The sequence below is a fragment of the Tursiops truncatus genome, chromosome 3 (assembly GCF_011762595.2).
Source record: "Tursiops truncatus isolate mTurTru1 chromosome 3, mTurTru1.mat.Y, whole genome shotgun sequence".
NCBI classification, from domain to species: Eukaryota; Metazoa; Chordata; class Mammalia; order Artiodactyla; family Delphinidae; genus Tursiops; species Tursiops truncatus.
In genome coordinates, this window is record NC_047036.1 from 48,881,454 (window position 1) to 48,894,367 (window position 12,914).

The 12,914-nt window shown below is 41.7% G+C and overlaps 1 protein-coding gene across 3 annotated transcripts in view; it reads left to right on the top strand.

Moving 5' to 3' along the window:
* Window positions 1-649: 649 nt before the first annotated feature.
* KIF2A (kinesin family member 2A) overlaps window positions 650-12,914 on the top strand; it is a 70,373-nt gene continuing 58,108 nt past the window's right edge. For 2 of the 3 annotated variants that reach the window (XM_019929995.3, XM_019929996.3), the window contains exon 1: window positions 653-977. In XM_019929995.3, the coding sequence (XP_019785554.1) occupies window positions 914-977 (64 nt within the window). In that variant the 5' untranslated portion in view covers window positions 653-913. Of the gene's footprint in view, window positions 978-12,914 lie in introns of all 3 variants that reach the window. The other variant, XM_019929998.3, reaches the window with a different exon arrangement.

Consider the following 12,914-nt stretch of genomic DNA (forward strand, 5'->3'; position numbering starts at 1 on the left):
AGCAGAGACAAGACACCAGCATCGGATGCATCATAAACCGAGCAGTCAAGCCCCCCTCCCCGCCCCCATACCACAGGGTTTCTTTTTGAGTGGTGATGAGCTAAGTCAAAGCCATGAAAAGAGGACCTTCATTCTGACCTAGGGTGGGTGACTCCTCAAAGGTGTTTCTTCTTTTCTTCCACAACTGGATGGGAAACCTTGGGACGGTTACTTGGACAGGCCACCTCTAAGTAGCAACAGAGGTGACACTCTCAGATGAAACACTGAACCCATGCTGTCAATGGCCGACCCCTAAATTCATCCCTCAGCCACGCGCTCCAGCCGGAACGCCCAGAAACCACAGGGTCCTTAATCCATTCCAGCAAGAGCGCCAATTTTTGGGTGCCAGAGAGGCCGGATGGCACCGGGGCGCGGGTTCCTGCCTCTTCCAGGCCGCACGCCGAAATCAACCGAGACGCAGGCTCGCTGCGACCCGTAGAGCCAGCGTTCCGCTCCCTCTGCCGACCTCACTGCGGGCGGGGCCCCCTCGAGGCAGCGGGGAAAGGCAGGCAGACGAGGAAGAGACGCGGGAGGAGCGCTCTGCGCAGGCGCGCGGCGCCCCGCCTCCCCAGCGTCTGCTCCAGGGCGGGCGGCGCGGGCCCTCCCACTTTCGCCCGCGCCGCCTCACGGCCCCGGCCCTCGCTTCACCCCGACGCCCCGGCGTGCGCGTCCTCCCGCCGGCCTGCAGGCCCGGGGCCTCCGCCTGCCAGCCCGCCGCTGCTCTTCGCGGCCCCGGCTCGCGTTCACGCTGTCGCCCGGGCCGGCGCGGCCGCGGGCAACCGCTCCCCCTCCCACACCTACCCCGTCCCCTCCCCGCCTTTTCCGCCCTCGCGTCCCCCTCCCTCGGCCAGCCGCCGCTGCTCCAGATGAGGTGATGGCAACGGCCAACTTCGGCAAGATCCAGATCGGGATTTACGTGGAGATCAAGCGGAGCGATGGTGAGTCTCGCCGCCGCCCCTGCCGCCCGGGCCCCGCATTCGGGCGTGCACGGAGGAGACGCGGGCGCCGGCTGCCTCATTGATTACTCCGCCGCGCAGTGGGGGCGGGAAGGCGGCGGCGGCGGCGCTTTTGTGTGTGGCTTGTGTGCGAGTGAGGCCAGCTTGGGGTCCGCCCCGGGTGCCGCTGCAGTGCCGGGGCGGGGAGGGGCCCTTCGGGGGGCTGGGCCGGGGGAGGCCGGCGGGGAAGGGCCCGGGTGTAGCGGGCTGCGTCTCTGGGGGCGTCGGGCGGGCGCGCTGGCGGGTCCCGGGCCGGGAGCCCTCGCTCCTCCCGCGATCTCCATCCTCCCCGGGGACGCCAGCCCGGAGGGTGGGGGCAGCGGGCTCCGTTAGGGTTGACCCAGCCTTGCGTCTCACCCCGGCCTTTTCATTTTCCGGCCTCATCTCTGCGGGGGTGGGGAGAGCGTGAAGACCAGAGATTTCAGTATTTAGGGAACCGACTGCTGGTTCCAGGCTGAGGTGGGGGAGAAAGGCCAACCCCGCTGGTTTAAAGTGTCTGGCTGTCACGTTTCTTCGTCAGTCGTTTCTCGAGCATGCCTGTTTCTTTTTTGCTAGTCCCTTCCTTGGAAGAAGGATGCGGAGCTTGTCGTGCTCAGGCATGAATAAGGGTGCGGGTATAAATGGGGAGAAGTATTCGATAAGCTTCTCAAAGGTGATGAGGCTGAAAGGGAAGGAGCGGGATGAACCTAGTCAGTGCGAGGCACTACTGGGAGGGTGGGGCTGGGGGACCGTCTGTTGATATTTTCACACCCTCCGGAGAGGTAACCTAGAGGAAAGTGTAAGACGAGGCACGGGCTTAATTAAAAAAGCCTAGAAAGCCCTAGGCTTCTGTATCTTTCTGTAGGTTTCTCTTGGGGAAAATGTTTTATGTCACTAGCCAGCCAGGCTTGGAAATTTTCTCCTTGTAAAGGAGAAACCGCATGGAGGGGGATAAATTATTTTCTTTCAATCCACGCATTGAAGAAAGTAGAGGTGTGTAATATCGAGAGGTGTGCGGTGTTCCTTATACCTTACCTTTAATTTGTGGCTTATTATCATTTAGCCTAGTCGGTGGTAACTGTCGCTGGTACATCCACACCCTCTTGGTTTCTACCAGGTTTGACCAAGTTATGTGAAGCTGAGATTGACTTTCATGTTATCTATGTGATGTATTGGAAGACCTTGTATAGCTGATGATTTTTTCCCCTTCGTTATATTTGACATAATTTGTGTTAACAACTGGAAGCATTATTATCCTGTATGTGAAAAGATGAATTATACCACTTAGAGCTTTAGAAGTTGCCAGCAACACTAGTGGGAAAGAGATGTCTCTTTTACTTGGGTTGGGGTTACTTTATATTTTCTCTTCAAATAACTTTTCTTAAGCAGTGCTGTTAACTGCAGTTTCTTTTTGAGGTAAATGCACGTTCACCGTATACTAGCAAAAGTAGGGTTTATATGTTATTTTAAATTTGGGGGAAGGGCATAAAAATGTGTAAGTTCTTTACATTCTAAGCCTTTAACTATGATTATAGGTGTTACTGTAGAATCTATCAGAAGTATGATGATATTTGAAAGGTTTGGATAATTTTATATTTTCTGGGGTAACACCTTTTTATTTAAATGTATCGGACTGGAAACAATTTTGGTTTGGGTGGGTGGTTCTAGGATAGAGGCTTTTAATACTCTTTCTGCCTTAACCTTCTGCCTGTACTAGAAACCCAGACATTTAAGAGCTTTGTGTTCTTACATAAGTGCAAGTAACCTAAAATCACATTTCAAAGCAGTTTGTCCTTGAGAAATAATGGAAATCATTACAATGTATATCATCTCAACTTATAGTACATATTTATGCTCCTCAGATGCATGGTAGAGTTGAAGGTAACAGATAAGCAGAGAGCTTGAAAAGAAGGGAATGATCATTTGCATTGGGTGGTGGTGTTTCACAGTAGAAATTGATGTCTGGGAGACGCCCCCCCAAGCTTTCCCTTTTTCACTTTAAAGAAGCTGTTTTGTTTCTTCCCATTTCTATAGCGTAAGTGTTTTAGATGAAACAGTAGTGGTCATTGTAACAGAAATAAACTTTGTAGTTGGTTGAGCATGAATGTAATGCCTGAGACAGTGGAAACCACAGGATGAAGAAGGGCTGCTAGACTGCTGTTAACTGGTGACTTGATGTTTTTCTGCATGCTTGCTAATGGTGATCCTTGTCCTTGTTTCCGAGCATGCTTCTCCCATCCGTTATGTTATATTAAAAAATATATATTCCCAGGTAACTAAAGTAGACTTGTTACTCTCTTTCAATACCCTGCTCAAAACTAATCCCTGCTAAGTCTTCATTGATTACTAAAGCTGGATGGCCAGTCAGCCACTGAATTCCTAAGTCATTAGGAGACTCGTGAGACAGCATATTTCCTTAAGCATTAATATTTGGGTACATTTTTCTCAATATTATATTTTCAAACTGACCAGACAAGGGGTAGTGTGGAGAACGCAATTGAGGGATGGCAGCCTCCCTGTGCCCACTTCAACCAGAGCCAGAGCATTAAGGAATTTTAAATTCCCTGAATTCATCTGCGTATCCAATCATGTTCCTAGCTGAGTTCCTTGTATTTAGTTTTTGAGCAAATCATTCATTATTGGATTTTGGTTTTCGAACATTATTTTAGTTAACCATTAAGATGAAGTCTTATCTGGAAGGGAGACCCTTGCCTCTGTGCTCATCCTGTGAGCCACTTCCCTCTCTACCCCCCATGCCCACCACACCTCCTACAGGCCTCTTATTCAAGACTCCCAGAGTTGATTGAAACTGAGTGATCTGTGAAAGCTTGCTGACTTTTTTGGTATTCTAAGATTAGAAGTGACAGAGGTTAGGCTTGGACTCCTCAGATTATCCCTAGCCACAGGAGATAACCTGGTGTGAAATTGGACTGGTTTCTGGAAATGAACACTCATGTTTATTTTCTTGCATGTGTCTTCCTATTATCTTTCTGATTCAGTTTCTTTTTGGAATCTAATGACCCTGAAAACTGCAGTCTTAACTGTTGTGTAACTAGGTAGTTTTCACTGGGAGATGCCCCCCCCCAAAAAAACACAACAAAACACCATGCACTGTTAAAACATTCCTTATTCGTTCTACAGTAGCTGTGACTATTGTTTGGGGGCTGGGGGAGTGATGAGATATGTTTTGCATATTTCGAAGCTGCAGCTATGATGGGATTGTTCTTTGGGGTCTCTTAGTTGCAGGATTGATAAATGTGATCTGAAGAGAATCATACACTATTTCAACCAGACAGATCCTTGGACATGATCTAGTTCTCATTCTTATAGATGTGGAAACTGAGTCCCAAGTCACTATAAGTGACCTGTCTAGATTCATACACCTTCATACAGTGGCAGCCAGGAACCTGGCTTACATAGCATAGAAACCATACTATCAAGAACTGTGACAGTAGAGGAAGAATTCTCTATTATTTGGGAACCATATCCAGCTTTCTACAGCCCAGTCAAGACGTGGGAAATTGCGTCTCACTCATGGGAAAGCCACTAGAGAGCAGTATTATAGAGCCCAATTGTAATGATCCAGTAAAAACTGTTATGGTATGTTTACTAGAAGGTCACAAAACTCAGAATTGTGGGAGAAAAAATATTCCTGTGTCTTAATTAAATGCTGAAAAGAGTGCTTTAATTGAGCATCTGAAATCCAGAGGAAAGTGAAGATTTCAAAGGACCCATCAGGAGTCTTTGAGTTTGGGGCAGGCAATCTTTAGAAAAGATTTCAATGACTTAATTCTCTACGTACTTTGCCACATATATTCTTCTGCTAGTTCATCTTTACATGTCGTTATATAGGCTTTTGGAGAACAGACTGAATTTAGGTAATAAAAATGAACCACATAGCAATATAGTTCCTTTTGGTACAGTTATGTGATTTTGATTATGAAGTGGGTAGAATGGAGGAAATTGTGGACTAGTGATTTCTTTTTACATGGTGATTAGCATGATGGTGGTTCCATATATATATATATATATATGTATATATATATATATATATATATATATATATTTTAGGTCTTCATAGTTTTCCAAATAGGTTATCTAATTGGATCCTCACAGAAACCCTGTGAGGTAAGTAGGGTAGGTGGTGGCAGATTCATTGTTTTATAGGTGAAGAATCTGAGGTTGGATTACTTGCAAGATCACATGGTTAATAAGAGGCATAGTCTGGACCAAAACCGAAGTCCTTTTACTCCTAGCTCTCTTCAAATGCTGGCACATGTTTGCTGATGATGGTATGAAGTTGATCACTTTGTGTACTTTGATTTTCTTTTTTTTTCTTTTTTGAGATATGAAAGCCCCTTTTGCTCAGATAACCTACAATTAATAATGTTGCTTAAATTTGCCCTATTGGTGAGATCAAATTGATGTCTGATATTTTATTAACTATAAGCATTAAGATTCAGCAATCTAAGGCTTTAAAGCCCTTTCCAATAGTCAATCACTTGTTGCTTCCAGAACTACCACAGAAAGAAATCTATAGTCATTGCCTAGTCACTTGATTCTTATGACAGAAATTTTGGAACTGTGGGGAAAGGCACGTTAACAAGGTTAACTTGTTTGTGTGTCAAAAATCTAGAGAAAATAGCAAAGAGCCAGTTAAGCTTGTGTTCCTTCAAATAGGGAAGGAGGCACAAGTGTGGAAAATCCAGAAAAAGATTCCTTGAGAGATCATCCAGACCCATTCTTTCTAGTCACAAGTATACTTGTCGTTAATATTACATTAATTTTTTGCAAGGCTTAATTTTTGGAATTAACCACCAACTTTGCTTTTAACACTTCTATCCTGTAACCTAAAATAATCTTTTAAGGTGTTTATTTGTTTTGATATTGTAGTTTTGAGCTTGAGAATAGATAAAACTTTTAAGCCCTGAGTAAAACCAATTTTCGCTCTTCTGGTCCAATTGTGGAGCAATTGTGGGAAGGTTGCTCTTCTATCACACAATAGCTCTTTTAATTAAAGTAGTACTAATGGTATTGTAGTTCCTAAGTGAAAATAGACATTAGAACCTCACCATATTAAATATTTAAGTGCTTGATTACACATAGTGGATATTGTGCCATGTACGAGAACTAAATACAAGTCATGGTGATTGGGATTTGTCTAGTGAAAACTTATGCAAAATGAAATGGAGTATCATTTCACTGTTGGTTTAACTTTTTGCTTCTATCTCCCAAGAGTAAAATGAGGGGAGAGGTGTCCCTTTTAAAAGTTGTGCTTCTAAATCTAGTCCTGGGCTTTCCCATTTTGGGTACTGCTTGTTTTTCTCACCACCTACCTACTGCAATCAAGCTTGTAGTTCAAATGGGCATTTATTAGGGTGTGAGAGTATTTTGGTGTATAGACCTTACGTGATTATGTCATATCACAAAATAATGTGATCTTATAATTCTCTGTTTTCTTATTACAGAGTTAATTAAGTATACTTTTGTTAACAGTCTGTTAAATATAGGTCATTCTGATGCATGTTGGAGATAAAAAAAAGAATAAGATACACATACTTCCTGCCCTCAGAAACAAATGATTGATAACATAGTGTGATTAGTATTGATAGAACTGTGCCATTCTGTGTGTACATCATTACCACTTACCTTTTTAGGTTTAGACTTTTTAGACTCTTGAAGTTATGAGTCTTCTGGATGGAAAATACATGTCATACATGCTGTCCTTTTCACCTCCTCTTCCCATGACCAATATCCATTATCTCTCGTGGCATGCTTTCCTGATAAACACATATATTCAGTCTCAGAATTCTTCTTAAAAGACAGCACCACCAGTCCTGGTAGCCCTTGTCAGTCAATCGAAATTGGCATTATTTGTCATTACTGGCCTATTTTCTGTTCTCTAATACTCATTTGAGTTTTGACTTTATAACTTTTAACCTTTGTTTTGATACTTAAAGGAATAAGGTTTATTCCATTTTAAATTTCTGGCAGAACAGTCTCTGGCAGCAGATTCCTCTCTAGATATCCTGTGTTGGGGTGCTTGTAAACGCAGGGACCAAGGAAGCAGACAGAGCCAGCTGATGGTGCTTCTGTGTAATTTGGGAACAGCCTCTTCACACAGTGTGGCCAAGGGACTATGAGAATCAGGCACCTCCCTGGGCTATATTTTACTTACTTTCAAAGACTTTTTCTCCAGGTTTCTATTGGTTTTGGCATTAATTTTAACCAGATTTCACCTATATAAATTTTTTTAAAGGAAGGGTTGGATCAGGATGGGATACACTTCTGGTGAAATTTGTTGAGTGTCTACATTATGCAAAGAATGACCCCTTTGATTAGAACTCTTGGCCAGGAGCTATCTACTCAGCCTCATCCAGATAGCTTGTATCTTCCATACTGCCACTTGAGTTTTGTTTCTTTCTTAAAAAGTGAATCCAGGTGTTAATCTTGATACCTGAAGGGATTTAACATTTGTGCCCTTTATAAGTCAGTTGCTTTGCTAAATCCAGTATCTTGTTTGACTTTCATGACAACCCTATAATGTAGACAGTATCTTCCCATCTTACAAGAGAAACCCTGTGCTCAAGTGTATAAACTACTGTAAGTGTTTAAGCCTCATGAAGGAGAATTTTAGATATTTACAGTATATATATTGGTCAAGGCTATGTGGTAAGTGTATTTTTGGGATGTGGGATATGGATATATTTAGAGAACATATTGGATAAATGTTATGGGAGTTCTGTTTCTAGCCTGGGTAGGATTAGTGTAGTGGTTCACAGCCCTGACTGCTTATCAGAATCACCTGTGGGGCTTTGGAAACAAACAAACAAACATAAACAACTCCCCACCTATCACTACTGGTATCTGGGTCCTTTGCCTAGAGATTCTATTTTAATTGGTCTGATATGGAGCCAGGGCCTCAGTATTTTATTTTAAAACATCCCATACGCTGGTGAAACTTAACTTCACACACTGGTGATTTCAGTATGCACCCAGGGCTGTGATCCATTATTTTAGAAAAAGTAGCATCTCCTAACAGTAATCTGACAAAACCTCATGGCAAGTGAAGTTTTAATGATGGGAGGAAGATGACCAGTAGATTGCCTTGGGGGGAAGGAGGCATTCTAGGCCTGTGGCACAACATGTGAGCTGCAAATGGAGGGCTGTCAGGTAAAGGGCATTTAAAGCAGGCATACCAGAGGGTGATAGATGAGGAAAGGTAGGAAGGAGGAGTAATCTGGGACACCTTATTAAAGACTTGGCAACGAAGGTAAGGTAAGGCATCTTGGAATTAATTTCTAGGACACTTGGAAACTACTGTAGGACTTAATCTCCTAAGAGCAGTAATAGGAGTTAGCTAGTGATTAGTGATAGATTAGAGGGAGAGTAGTACTGAAAATGAGAGCTAGCAAGGATAAGATTGCATTAGTCAAGGAGGGTAAACAGTGGTTAAGGAACAGATGAAATACAGAACACTGTAAAAAGAATTGGTGCTATAGTCAATATATCACTTGTGCTGAATAAAGGGCAGATGTGTTGAAAGGAATGGACTTAACATTTGGGAAGGCTGAGTGTCGATTATAAAATTTCTTCAATCTGTTTAATTAAGCTAATCCTATTCATGAATACAGCCTAGAGGACTGCAGAGCCAGTGTACAATGTGCTATCAAAGAGCATCCAACTCAAGACTGTTCATAGTTTTTGCTATTAGTATCTTAAAAATAAGTGAGTCTAAGGTATGAGTCACTTCCAATAAATGTTTATATGTAGATCAGGAATTTACTTAAGCTGCAACGCTTTGCCTACTTAAGAAGACTCAGTTATAGTATATTAGCCAAGACCCTCTCAGAACTCCTAGAAGAGATTGGGAAGGAAAAACAGTACTTAAAGGATCTGGCTTCCCGTCTTTAAGGGATGGAGTGTTTTGATTCTTAAAATGCAGCTGCTCTCCTTTACTTCTCCTTTGCTCTTATTTTTGGCCTATTTTTTTTCTGCCCTGGCTTTTGCTTTCCCTTTTCATCCTCAAGGTTCTGAATGTCATTTCAGCATTTAGAATCTCTTAAGTACTATTTGCAATTTAGGGCTTAAAAATGGGTAAGCAAAGGATGAGTAGACAGAGCCCAGTGGATTTTTAGGGCAGTGAAATTATTCTTTATGATACTGTAATGGTGAATACATGTTGTAAATTTGTCAAAACTCAAAGGAGATACACCACCAAGAATGCACTGTAATGTAAAATATGTACTTTGAGTATTAATGACGTGTCAGTATAGGTTCGTTGATTGTAATAAGTGTACCCCGTGTGGGATGTTGATAGTATGGGAGGCTGTGGGTATGTGGGGACAAGGGATATATGGGAAATTTCTGTACCTTCTGTCTAATTTTGACACAAACCTAAAACTGCTCTTTAAAAAAATCTACTTTTAAAAGGGAGGGAGGTACGCAAACTTCGGGCGTTAAAAGTCAGAGCTACTCTCGAAATAATGGACCAACTAGTGACAAGAATTTGTAATATTTTAAGAATCAGGATCAACCCAGTAGGGTTGCAGTTAAGGTAAATTTTTGCTCTTCATTTTTGTTATGCTTAGTCTGTTGGCCAATATGAGATACTCAGGGTTTGCTGACAAAATTTTTAAATGAGCTGAAGTGCAATGAGAGGATTCAGATAAGCTTAGCAACTTTACCTCCATCTCTTTACTTTGGCCCATGGACATTTTGAGTTTATAGCTCAAATAGCATGACAAATGTCCAAGCATTGTATTAGAAGCTTCATCCTTGAAATTGGTCAGGGTTTAATTTAAACAAGAGTTTACCTGTTCTAGTTAAACTATAGGTAATTCTTGATGTAAGATATGCATATGAAATCTAATTATGTCATCCTATGAAAAGTGAGTTGGGAATGCAAACAGCATTAAATTTTGCGGGGTGGGGAAGGTAGTTTTTTAAGCCTGTAGTTTACTATGGACTGCTAAAGAGAAATGGATATAGTGATTTATCTATATGGTTTTTAGGAAATTAGAACCAATTTGAGGCCCTAATTAATGAGGTAAGTCTTAGAATTTAGCCACAGACAGGTCTCTGATGAAATACTGCTATTGGTCAAAACTTGCTTATATTTCTACAGTGAGGAAATTGACTTGTCCAGGGTCATACATAAAGTAGCAAATATGAGATCAGAACATAGATTATCTGCCTCTAAAGTCCTGTACATTCTAATTCCTTTAGAGTTCTTTGTGTACTACGAATGTTCCAGGCATTAGAAGTCAGGTCATTAATTAAATACTTTCTTTTTTTCTATAGTATAGATTGCCTTCAGGTGTTTTTATTAATCATTTGCAGCATGACCATTATTATGAGTCCCTTCATCTGATGCCTTTGAGGGAATAGGTACAGGACTTTCCCCTAGAAAAGGCTACTTTGTCAGTTACAACGGAATATTAAATAGCTATTGTACTCAGTGCAAGTACTCTGGCTATATAATTTCTTTTGAAAAAAAAAGTTCTAGGGGGCTTCCCTGGTGGTGCAGTGGTTGGAAGTCTGCCTGCCAATGCAGGGGACACAGGTTCGTGCCCTGGTCCGGGAAGATCCCACATGCCGCGGAGCGACTGGGCCCGCCCGTGAGCCATGGCCGCTGAGCCTGCGCGTCCGGAGCCTGTACGCCACAATGGGAGAGGCCACAACAGTGAGAGGCCCGCGTACCGCAAAAAAAAAAAAAAAAAGTTCTAGGGACTTTCTTGGCGGTCCAGTGGTTAAGATGCTGCGCTTCCAGTGCAAGGGGCATGGGTTTGATCCCTGATCGGGGGACTAACATCCTACATGCCGCGCGGCCAAAAAAAAAAAGTTCTAGACTATTCGTGTCTGTCTGCATTGCCTAAGTTTAGGTCCTCACTCCCAGATTTTCCAGAGTTTGGACAAGTACGTACGCTAGCATGTGAAAGAATGCTTCTTATTAGGTGAGCAACTTTATTGTCAGGAAAATACAATATTAGACCTACTTGCTAGGAGTCCACTGGTATTATTGATTAATTGGGGGGCCTGTCTAAGTTCAGTGATCTTTATTTTTATGAAACTGTTCTTTGAAATTGTTTTGGGATAATATGTGTGTTGCATTTTTACAAATTGTTTTCCAGTTATAGGTGATATTGAGAGTTGATTACGACATGGCCCTAGACGTTGGGATGTAGTTTTATTGAGTGATACACATCAGAAAGTCTACAAACAATAAATGCTGGAGAGGGTGTGGAGAAAATGGAACCCTCCTACACTATTGGTGGGAATGTAAATTGGTGCAGCCACTATGGAAAACAGTATGGAGGTTCCTTAAAAACTAAAAATTAACACAACATTGTAAATCAACTGTACTTCATTTTAAAAAAAACAAAACGCAACTGAAAGTAGAGTTACCATATGACCCAGCAACCCCACTCCTGTGCCTATATCCAGAAAAGGCAAAAACTCTAATTTGATGCATCCCAGTGTTCATAGCAGCACTATTTACAATAGCCAAGACATGATCTAAATGTCCATAAACAGACGAATGGTTAAAGAAGGTGTGTGTGTGTGTGTGTGTGTGTGTGTGTACACACAATGGAATATTAATCAGCCATAAAAGAGAATGAAATATTGCCATTTGCAGCAACTTGGATGGATCTAGAAATTAACATACTGGGGAATTCCCTGGTGGTCCAGTGGTTGGGACTCAGTGCTTTCACTGTGGTGTCCTGGGTTCAATCCCTGGTTGGGGAACTAAGATCCCACAAACCATGTAGCACAGCCAAAAAAAGAAATTATCATACTAAGTGAAGTAAGTCAGACAGAGAAAGACAAATATTATATGATATCACTTATATGTGGAATCTAAAAACCAATACAAATGAACTTATTTACAGACTCACAGACATAGAAAAAACTTATGGTTACCACAGGGGAAGGTAGGGGGAGGATAAATTAGGTGTATAGGATTAACAGAAACACATCACTATATCTAAAATAGGTAAACAACAAGAATTTACTGTATAGCACAACGAACTATATTCAGTGTCTTGTAATAAGCTATGATGGAAAAGAATCTGAAAAAGAATATATATGTATGTATAATGGAATCACTTTGCTGTATACCTGAAACTAGCACAATGTTGTAAATCACCTATAGTTCAGTTAACAAGAAAAGAAAAATTCTTGGTGTAAAACTAAAATGTCACTATGGTTTAAAAAAAAAAGAGATACATTTCTTTTAACCTTACATGCTCTTTTGGGTTTAATTAAGAGCCATTTCTTAACTAAATTAAAATTAAATAAAACTTATTTCCCTCCTACCCCTCATACCTTTCCTTCTTAATCTGTGCAGTTGCATCCTTATCTCTCCATTTTCTAAATGTTGGTGTTCTTCAGGGCTTGGTCCTAGCCCTGCAGTACTTCTTGCACAGTATTCTCTCTGGGTGAACTAAATGCTTCTCTTCACTTCAGGCTAGTTGAAGACACATACTGTTTGTATGTCTAATGTATTACTAATTATCTCCACTTGGATAGCTCATAAATACCTCAAATACAGCATGTCCAAAATTGAACCCATTCCCCATTCCCCAAATCTATTTCTTCAGTACCTCTCATTACTTTCATTCACCCTGTTACCCCAGTTAGAAACCTAGATGTCTTCCTTGACTCCTTGTTCTGTCTTGACCTCGTTTCCTATCATCAGGTTCTCTTCACTGCTCAAGTACCTCTTCAGTCCTTACATTTTTCCATCCCTCTACTATACTTTGGTCAGGCTAGCATTATGTCTCATCTGTATTGCTGCAACAAATTCCTAATAAATTCTTAAGGTCTCTCTACCTTTGGTTGGTTACTCTTTCAGAATAACCTTTCAAACATGATCACCTGCTTAAAACTTTCTGATAA